Raw genomic sequence first — 10736 nt, 5'->3', positions numbered from 1 at the left:
ATTAACTTACGGTGGAGAACCACTGGGCTGCTGTGTTGTCTGTGGATTATAGTTCAATTCCAGCACGCGTTCTAGAGAAATCTATAAAGGCAAAAGTGAAATGTGCTTCGAGCTACAATTGCATTAAAAGTTTTTACAGCTCACGTTTATACATCATTAAGTAGACTCGGATAACAGGAATTAGAGGTTTTGAAGCTAGGTAGGGATGATACTCGGCATTCCAGACTCAGTTGTCCAGCCCTCCGACTTGCAGGGGCCGGAGCTACAAGAATCAGATTGGGACTGGTAGGTGGGCTTTCGCGGTTGGGGGCGCCCTGCCCCTCCTGCGCCGCTCCGCCCCCTCCCCCCCCACCATGTGTCCCGCCCCCTCCGCCGGGAGCACCCCTGGCTGATTGGCCCCTCCGCGGCGTATCCTCGGGCTTGCAGCCAGGCCGTGCATCACGTGGCCGAGCAGCGTCCAGGGCGCGAGGGCGTGGAGCGGCGAGCCGCTGGGCATGGACCCGCAGACCACCCGGGCCATGGCACTGGGGGCTGCTGAGCCGCCTCGGGGTCCGTCGCTGTTGAGCGCGCGGGAGGTGCCCCCGAGCCCGGAGGTGAGCACCGCGAGGGGGGCAGGGCAAGGCCATTACCTGCAGCTGGGGTCGGGAAGTTGCAGCGCGGGCCACAGAGCCGGGGGGAAGCGCCTCGGCCGCCCCCGAGACCGTTGAGCGGGGTTTGGAGGCGTGCTTGAAACCGCCAGGCCGAAGGGCTGCAGGGTGCGGGCGTTTGGGGCGGGGCACCACAAAGGCGTGGGTGAGCGCGCAGGGTGGGGAAGGAAGGCTTCGGCCCCCGGGCACCACTGCGTACTTGCTAAATGGGAGGTGATGCGGTGGACCGGGGCATGGCGCCACTGTGGGGGGCCTGGACCTGGGCCAGGTGAGGGTGGTGAGAGAGAGACTTTTCCCGAAGGACCTGTGTCCACTGGTGGGCATGCTCAGCTATCCCTGAGCACCAGATGAGGTGTCAGGCGTTCTCTTCTCTATTCAGTGAAACCCACAGGCCCAGTTTGACGCAGGGTTTCCGAAACTTGTTTTCGTTGGCGTGCCAGGCAGCTCCTGTTTTTTCCAAGACGTTATTACCGTCATACATAACCTGCCTTGTTTGCAGTCAGTAATTTCTGCTAGGTGGTGAACTCCTTAAGGGTAAAAATCTTCTGTTTACTGCTGTTAACCTGGCGCTTAGCATAGTGCCTGGCACAGAAGACACGCTTATTAATTGGTCAGAGAAACGGCATGCTTGTTCAAGCATCAAAGATAGTACTAACCAAAGTAAGAGAAATGTAGTGATAGACTTAAAAAGAAAATTGCTTTGGAGTGCAGATGTGACGAGACTAATTTTGTCAGGGCATAGTGGGAAGGGATGTGCGCTCCCTCTCCAAGGTGAGAGGGTGGCGGTGCCTGCGGAGGTGTGGAGATGAGGGAGTGTGGGGCAAATGCCTGGGAACTTGGGCAGCAGAGCCGGGAGAGCACTATGCTCAACAGGTTGATGGCTGTGAGGAGGAGTGGTCACTGCCATGGGTAATTTTGTGCTCCTGCAGTAAAGGTGAAGATTTTTGAGGAGCGTAGTAATTAACACTGCAGGGCTAGGCAGGATGGGTGAGTGGGGAGGCAGTTACGGGGCTATGGCAGTGGTGGAAGTGAGAGGTCTCATCGGCTGGCCCTCAGTAGTGACTAAGGGTTGTCACTGACTGTAGGGGGTGGAGTTGATGGTTTAAATCTAGGTGTGATTTGATCATGAGCTAGTTGGGACAGGTGCCAAATGCAGTGTAGATATAGGAGCAAAGAAGGTGGGTTTATTTTTTAAAAAAGATTTTATTTATTTTTAGAGAGGGGGAAAGGAAGAAGAAAGTGAGGGAGAGAAACATCAGTGTGTGGTTGCCTCTCATGCGCCCCCTACTGGGGACCTGGCCTGTAACCCAGGCATGTTCCCTGACTGGGAATTGAACCTGCGACCCTTTGGTGCTGGTACGCTGGCCTGCACTTAATTCGCTGAGCCCCAGCAGCCAGGGCAGAAGGTGGGTTTAGATTCAACAAACATTACATTCTTGCTATGTGCTAGGTGTTCTCATAAATGTTGTGTCATCATAAGCCCCCTGCAAGGTCAGAACAATCATCCTCAATTTACAGAGACGGAAACCCAGACAAAGTTGAAGCAATGCGGGCAGGGTCACATGCTGAATGAATGGCAGCGCTGGGACTGATGTCAGGTCTTCTCATGCAGGCTGTGAACATTTCTTGTTCCATTTAGCAGGAGGTTTTAGAGGTGATAGGACTTAGGGAACTTTGGAGTGGTGAGAGCAGAGAGGCCTATGGTTGGTTGGCGGGGGAAAGATGTCCTTCAGCATCACTGAGAAACTAAAGCTCTCTTGCCCTGGTGTATCAGTCAGGAGACAGAGAATTTGATAGAGTTGTTAATTAGATAAGAAATTGTTAAGCAACTGAAAAGTTAAAAATGAACACAGAGGTAACAACTGCAGGAAACAGCTACCAACCTTGGGGCTGAGGGAACAAAGGGATGAGGTTGGAATGGTTAACATGTATAAGCTCAGAGGAGAGGCTTTGCAGAGTTGAAGTTCCAGCCTCTGAGGAGGGGGCACCACCCCAGTTAGTGCTGGGGTCTCTGAGCTTGAAGGAGAGGTCCTGAGAACCTGGGAGTCAGAGCTCTGAAGACAGAGCCAGGCAATGCGGCTGGCTTTGCAAGTGCTGGCGAATTCTAAGTTGGATTCAGTGGCTGCTGTAGGAAGGGGCTCCTGCTGCCAGGGGTGAAGTGTGGGTGGGGTGGTGCCTCCAGGGTTGCAGAGTCCCAGCCCTACACACAAGGGGGCGGAGGGGGATGTGTAGCTGGATGGGTTTGTGGCTGAGACACAGCTTAATACTGGGGCTACCCCAGATGTCCAAGTCCTGGGTAATTGTTCCTTCTCCTGGCAGGCTGGCTTTGGCCCAGATGACAACTCCGGTCAGGAGAGACAGACGAAGAAGGCCACGGATCGCCTAGGCAAGTAGATGGCAGAGACTGGGGGAATGTGGGGAGAGACGCAGGAAGCAACAAGAGGGACAGTCCCTTTGTCTTGCTTACCTTCTCCTTCTAGCAGGTCATCCTCTTAGCTGCCAAATTGCCTTTTCTGCCTCGTGTTTCAATAGTACCCTTGTTTGGAAGCCCCACTGGAGCTTCCTGAAGGGAAGTCCTGAACTTGCGTCCAAACTTACCCCTTCTACTGAGGAAGACCACTTAGGAAAGCAGCGACGGTATAGGCTTTGGAGCCAGGCATCCCACTTTCAGTTTTGGGTTAGAGCCCTGGCCTCAGAGTTTTATGGCCTTAGAAAAGTCTCTTATTTTTTCTTTATTTTTTTTATTCTTACAGATTTTATTTATTTTTTTAGAGAGAGGGCAAGGGAGGGAGAAAGAGGAAGATAGAAACATAAGTGTGAGAGGAACATTGATCAGTTGCTTCTGGCACACCCCCAGCTGGGGACCTGGCCCACAGCCCAGGCATGTGCCCTCACCAGGAATCGAACCGCTGACCTTTTGGTTTGCAGTCTGGCGCTCAGTCCATTAAACCACACCAGCCAGGGCTGTAGTTTCTTTATCTTCAAAATGGGGATAATAATACTTACCTCAAAGGGTTCTGAGGATTAGAGGAGAAGATCTAGAACTATAATTGATTCTGATGCTATTTTAATTTAAGGGAATTATAATGCAATAAAATGAAATATTTGGTTCCTTAGTGGCACTAACCACATGTCAAGTGCTCATAGTCACACGCAGCCAATGCCAGGCTGTTGGACGGCACGGGTTGTAGAACATTACCGTCACCACGGGGAGTGCTGTTGGATGCTGCTGCTCTGGGTGAAAGCACGAAGCACATAAGTGTAGTCGCAGCAACTAACACTGACTGAGTTCTCGCTGTGTGCCAGGCACAATTTGAAGTGTTTCTTTTTCCTTTTTCTGTTTTTAAAAACTCTCACAACAGTCGTATCTCCATTTTACAGATGCGGAAACTGAGGCGCAGAGTAAAAATTTTTTAAAAAGTGTGGTAAAAGACACACCACATAAAAGTTATCATTTAATAATTTTTTAAAAGATTTTATTTATTTTTAGAGAGAAGGAAGGGAGGGAGAAAGAGGGAGAGAAACATCAGTGTGTGGTTGCCTCTTACATGGCCTCCACTGGGGACCTGGCCCACAACCCAGGCATGTGCCCTGACTGGGAATTGAACTGGCAACTCTTTGGTTCGCAGGCCGGCACTCAATCCACTGAGCCACACCAGCCAGGGCCTCATTTAACACTTTTAAAGCATATAGTTCAGTGGCATTTAGCACAGTTCCAATTGTTATGTAACCGCCACCACTGTTTAGTTGCAGAACATTTTCATCCCCCCAAAGGAGACTTTCTACCCAGAAGGTAGTCACGCCCCATTGCCCCCTTTCTTGTGCCCCTGGTGACCACTGATCTGCTTTCTGTCTCTATGGATTTACCTATGCTGGACAGGCAAATGTAAATTGCATGTAAATGGAATCATGTACTATGTGGCCTTTTATGTCTGGCTTCCTTCAGCATAATATTTTCAAGATTAATTCATCCAGCATGTATTAGCACTGGCATACCTCAAAGATATTAAGGGTTTGGTTCCAGACCACTGCAGTAAAGCTGCTGTCTCAATAAAGCTAGTTGTGATCTTTTTGCTGGTAGAGGGTTTTGCCTTTATAAAAATTTGTGAAGGGCAATAAAGCAAAATGCCATAAAACAAAGTTTGCCTATGCTTACTCCTTTTTATGGCTGAATAGTCCCATCATGTGTATAAACCAAGTTTTGCTTACCCATTCATCAGGCGGTAGGTATTGGGTTGTTTCCGCCTTTTGGGGATTGTCAGTGGTCCTGCTCTGAACATTTTTGTACAAGTTTTGTTTGATCACCTGTTTTTCTTCTGGGTATCCATGTAGGGGTGGGTTGTATGTTAATTCTGTGTTTAAGCTATTGTGGGAATCAGCTGAGTATATTAAGCTCAGTAATACTTTTAGTAATTGGCAGAACTGGGGTTTGGACCCAGGCGGTTTGGCTTCAAACCCATGCCCTGAAGTATTGCTTTATTCTATCGCTGTCATTATTAGGCAGTGTTAATAGGCTGATTCACTTTCCAGGTCTTACCTGGCATCACCATAGCACGTGTGCCTGGAGGTTCTCTGTCCTCCCCCAACTTTCTCCCATTATTTCGAGACCTTTTGATCAGAAGAGGTTGGGCGCGTTCAGGGTGGGATGGCCATAGACAAGACCTTTTGAAAGTGGACCTTCTTCTGTTGGGGGAAGGAGATGTGGTCGCTGTGCTTTGTGACTAGATGGGTTCTGCTCTTCGGCTCCCTTCTGCCCTACTCCCATTTTCCTGTGCTCACCTCTCACGTGCTCTTTGAGGATGAAGGGAGGAGGAATAGAAGAGCAAAAATTCAATTCACACCTGCATTGTGAAAGTTTATCATTTGCTTTAATGACATGTAAGCTACCGAAAAATGTAAACTGTGCCTGACCCCCTGTGTGAATTACAAGACCCAGCTATCAATGGCTTTGTTGTAGGCAAAATATCCTATTGGACAGAATTGATCAACTCTACTTCTAAAAATGTCAACAGAACTTTTTTTTTTTTAATTATCTGGTGGCTAAAGAAATCTGTATGCTTGTTTTACTGCAGCCCTCTTAGTAAGTCTGCCAAAAATTCGCCAAGCACTCGAGTAGGCCCCCTGCTTTGCCAGTTGTTTTAAGACCTTCTTCCTTTTGTTGATTTCTTAGCCCGTGGAGCGCAGAGCATCCCTAACGATAGTCCCGCTGGTGGTGAGGGCCCCCCTTCAGAAGAGGAAGGCTTTGCTGTGGGGGATGAAGACTCCGATGGGGAACTGAATTCCTGGGAGCTGTCAGAAAGGATGCCCCGCTGTCTGCCCAAGGAACGGGCTGCTGATCTTCTTAATGAGGACTGGGACTTGGAGTTGAAAGCAGATCAAGGGAACCCGTATGGTAGGTGTGGAGTTTCTGGGGTACTAAGCCAGGGTCTGAGACTCTCCTACCAGGTTACCCCTGAAGGCAGACAGGATTTAGCAGAGGAACCCACATCTATGAGCTTGGCTGTTGTTTATTACAGACCCGCAGTTTCTGTGACAGCTGCTTTTTCATATTGAAAAAAAAAATACATGCAAATTTTACATTTGACTCCATAATGTATCGGTTGGTTTTACCCTCGAAACAATGTTACTCTCTCCAAACATCACTGTGTGAACTGAGCAGCTGCAGACAGAAGCGCCTTGTTATCCAGTTGCTTCCTCTGCACTGCCAAGAACCGTTGGCTGAGAAGCCCAGCTACGGGTACCCTCAGAAAGAACATGCTCGCAGTTCCTCGGGAAAGGATGACTCTGTGTGTGTGTGTATGTTTAAACAGGAGTGCGAGTATTTTCCTTCTAGCCATTTTTTGGCTATATGTTTTCACCTTCGCTCCTTCCTTTAACCTTGTCTCTTAAAAATGGCCCGCAGATGCTGACGACATCCAGGGTTGCATTTCTCAAGAGGTCAAGCCTTGGGTGTGCTGTGCCCCGCAAGGAGAAATGCTCTATGACCCCAGCTGGCACCATCCCCCTCCACTGATACCGCATTATTCCAAGATGGTCTTTGAAACTGGACAGTTTGATGATGCTGAAGACTGAGTGCAGCTTTTGCCTGGCGGATAGATGGGCCCTCAAGATCAAGGTCTCCTTTCCTTTGAGGTGAGATGTCATATCTGAGGAAATATTCCCAGTGATCCCCAAGCCAGGTTCACAGACTGGTGTTAAATAAGGTTCCACGGTCCCCTAGTTCTTTTGTTGTTGTCGTCGTTGTTGTTTTTAAAGAGCTCCTCTTTGGACGTGTGTCTTGTTGCTGTGTCAGGAGGAGGAGTTGTGTTCTTTGTAAATAAAGGTAGCAAAAAAATCAATGTGTTTTTGTCTACTCGCCCTGCCCTCCCCGTTTAATTAGATACTTCCGAGCAAAGCCTTATTCCTTCATCGAAAGCCTCTGATTTACACTTTCAGGATTGGAGGACGTGGAGGCTTAAAACTACTTTGTGACAGAAGATACTTCTTTAGTTTTGAGTCTGTAGATCTGGCACCGTTGGCTGGGGACTGGAATCCAAGAAACGTCGGTGACTTTGTGGTTGACTTCTTTTCCTGTTGATGGAAAATTGATCATTCACTTAGTTAACAAGGACTTTCTGTGGCCTGGAAAACTAAATGGCAAATTGATTACACCAGCAATTATATAACCCTCAGTTGGCATGAGAGGATTTTAAAATTATTTTCCATTTAATGTTTGAAGACTTGTAATTACTTACATGAAATCACTGTTTTTTTAAAAAAATTACCTCATTTTAGAAATGAGGAAAATAAGACTGAAAATGTTGACCTCTTCAAGATCACACAAGCAGGAAATGGCGGAGCTGGGACCTGACCCCACGGTTGACGTGAAGTCTGTTCTCTTGGTGGGCCCCGTGTGTGTGTGTGTGTGTGTGTGTGTGTGTGTGAGGACCCAGTGGTGGGATCGGGGGGCCATGCCTTGGCAAGTCTGTGACGCATCACGCTAAGTCAACTTTGCCTTTTTGGCAGGCTGAGGGCTTGCTTCTTTACCTCCCTGCCGTCTTATTGAAGCTGAGTCAAGAAAAGGTTTTAGATCTGAAGTCTGAGTCAACTCCGTAGCAATTCAATGAACATCTAACCTTTTAAACTACTTTGTCAGAGGCACCACAAAGTATGAGCAGGGCAGAACCTTACGAGGAAAGGCGGTGGTTTTACCTGACAGCCTTCACGGCCGAGGCTGTCCTAGGGCGAGGAAACGTTCCTTCCACCGTCCTTGCTGAAGGGACAGTCATAGGCCCTATGGCCACATCGCTCTTCTCCCCTCTCCATGCCAGAGCTGATAAGACTGGTGTGAAAATGAGCACGTGTGGCATGATGAGGTGAATTTGAGAAACTGAACCAAGAAACGAGGGGGCGAGAGGAGGATGGCAGAAGTGCTGGGTGGGAAGGTCGTGTTATTGCTGGGCTACTTCGGCTCGTGTGTAAGCTGAAGCAGTAAAAGCAGAGGTCACAAGGCGGGGAGGGTACACGGGAGTCGGAGGGAGGGGAGAAAGAGCACTCGCATGAAAAGCACTTGTGCAGCGGGAATGGCAGAGAGCGTTCTCCAGCTGCTGCTGTGACCCACGGAGCAGGTGTGGGTCTAGGACTCTGGCTTTGAGAAGTTAACCTTTGTGGTTTCTCCTCCTGCTCATTTTCAGCAAAGCAGGTGGGAGGGAAGTGGGGTCTACTGGAGCAAGGACCTAGGAAACTATTCTCTTAGAGTTAAAAAGAAAAAAACAGGACTTCCGGTTAAGATGTGGCATAGGTAAACACTGCGTTTTGCCTCCTCGTACAACCACATCAAAATTACAACTAAAATGTATTAGAATAAGCATCACTCAGAACCATCAGAAATTGAGTTGAATGGAAGTCTGACAACTATGGAATTAAAGAAACCACATCCATCCGGGCCGGTAGGAGGGGTGCAGAGTGGAACGGGTTGGTCCCACACCCACGTGTGGTGAATAAAAATTTGGGAGGGATATCTCAGGAGTGAGGAGTCCCAGCCCCACCCCAGGCCTCCCAACCCAGGGTTCCAGTGCCAGGAAAATAAGTCCCCCAAACATCTGGCTGCAAAACCAGTGGGAATTGTGTTGGTGGAAGAGTCCCAAGCAGTTCTTTTTAACCCACACGTGGAATTAATCATACTCATCCCCTCTGAGCTCCATCACGGGTAGCAGATTGGAAGGCACCGGTGGCATACAAGGGAGAAAACGAAGTGTCTGTCATCAAGGTGAGAGCTGGGGACAGAGAGGTGGGTAGAGACCACTGTCCCTTTTCTGTTCTCCCCGCACAGAGCTGGCAGGCTGGTACCATATCTGAGATTCCATCAACCTGGCTAATACTGTTTGCCCTGCGTTGGAGACCCCTGAGACTCTGTCCCACCGAATTTACAGGCCCACCCAAGCTGCTTTTCTGTATAAATGGCTGATCCTGTCTCATGCGTCATGACTTCCTAACCCTTCTCAAAAAAGTGACAGCCAGCCTCAGTGAGCCTTCAGCCCCTATACCTCTTGCTAAGTGGCCCCAGGCCTGGCACTAGCAGCAGGCAGCCTAGAGTCACAGCTTGGCTTTGCCTGGGAATCTTCCAAGTTCAGCACAAGTAGCAGCCATCTCAGATTGCTTTACAGCTCAGGCAGGGTGCTCCAGGCAAAACACAGATAGGGGCTGACCTTGGCTTGCACCACATGGGAAACCCCAGAGCCTGCACACCTAGTGGACAGCTACAGACCATGTTGGAGCACCACTGCCATGCCCCTGCACGGCTGGCCCTCCATGGAGGGCAGATGTTGGTGGTCAGTGGTCACAGCCAGTCCTTGCAGCTGACTGGCCTGGATAAATCCCTCCCATTGACCTGCCAACAGCAACCAAGGCTCAGCTACAAGAGGAGGTTTACTCAGCCCACACAAAGGGTGCATCTTGAGGACCCAGCTTGGGTGATAGGGGAGGCTGTGCCACTGGACCCTACAGGACACCTACTACATTAGGCCACGTTACCAAGACAGGGAGTCAAAGCAGCTCTACCTAATACATAGAAACAGGGAGGCTGCCAAAATGAGGAGACAGAGAAACATGGCCCAATGAAAGAACAGATCAAAACTCCCTCCCAAAACTAAACAAAATGGAGATAAGCAATCAGATGCAGAGTTCAAAACACTGGTTATGAGGATGCTCAAGGAATTTAATGGGGACCTCAACAGCATAAAAAGGATCCAGTCGGAAATGAAGGACACACTAATTGAAATAAAGAACAACTTACAGGGAAACAAGAGTAGAGTGTGTGAAGCCAAGAATCAAATCAATAATTTGGAACATAGGGAAGGAAAAACAACCACACAGATCAAGAAGAAAAAAAAATCCCAAAAAAGGATAGTGTAAACAGCCTCTGGGACAACTTGAAGAGGTCCAACATTTGCATCATAGGGGTGCCAGAAGGAGAAGAGAAAGAGCAAGGAATTGCAAATCTATTTGAAAAAATAAAACTTCCCTAATTTGGTTAACAAAATAGACATGCAAGTCCAGGAAGCACAGAGTCCCAAACAAGATGGGTGCAAAGAGGCCCACTCCAAGACACACCATAGTTAACATGTGAAAGGTTAAAGATAAAAAGAAAATCTGAAAGACGATAAGAGAAAAGCAGTTATTTTATCCACAGGGGAGCTCCATAGCAGGCTAGAAGGGATTGGCAAGAAATATTCAAAGTCAGGGACCTACAGCCAAGATTGCTCTACCCAGCAAAGCTGTCATTTAGAATTGAAGGGCAGATAAAGGTCTTCCTAGACAAGAATCTAAAGGAGTTCACCATCACCAAACTATTATATTAAATGTTAAAGGGACTTAAGAAAAAAGATCAAAACTATGAACAACAAAGTGGCAATAAATACATACCTATCACCGATTGAATCTAGAAAACAGCAAACAAGAACAGAGACAGAATCATGGATTCAGAGAGCATTTTATGGTTACTAGATGGGAGGTTGTGTGGGGAAATGGGTGGAGAGGTGAGGGGATTAAGAAGCACAAACAGGTAGTTACAGAACAGCCATGGGGATGTAAAGTACAGTATAGGAAATG

General features: G+C 48.4%; 1 protein-coding gene across 1 annotated transcript; it reads left to right on the top strand.

The window, feature by feature from the left end:
- Window positions 1–435: 435 nt before the first annotated feature.
- On the top strand, window positions 436–6968 carry COPRS (coordinator of PRMT5 and differentiation stimulator). Its single transcript, XM_024565185.4, has 4 exons — window positions 436–593; window positions 2967–3033; window positions 5818–6039; window positions 6550–6968. Exons 1-4 carry the CDS (start codon window positions 495–497, stop codon window positions 6717–6719), a joined length of 558 nt encoding a protein of 185 aa, XP_024420953.2. The 5' UTR covers window positions 436–494; the 3' UTR covers window positions 6720–6968.
- The last annotated feature ends 3768 nt before the right edge of the window (window positions 6969–10736 follow it).

Source organism: Desmodus rotundus, chromosome 9 (assembly GCF_022682495.2).
Source record: "Desmodus rotundus isolate HL8 chromosome 9, HLdesRot8A.1, whole genome shotgun sequence".
NCBI classification, from domain to species: domain Eukaryota; kingdom Metazoa; phylum Chordata; class Mammalia; order Chiroptera; family Phyllostomidae; genus Desmodus; species Desmodus rotundus.
Note: the sequence above shows the minus strand (reverse complement) of the source record. Positions and strands in the feature narration are given on the sequence as shown.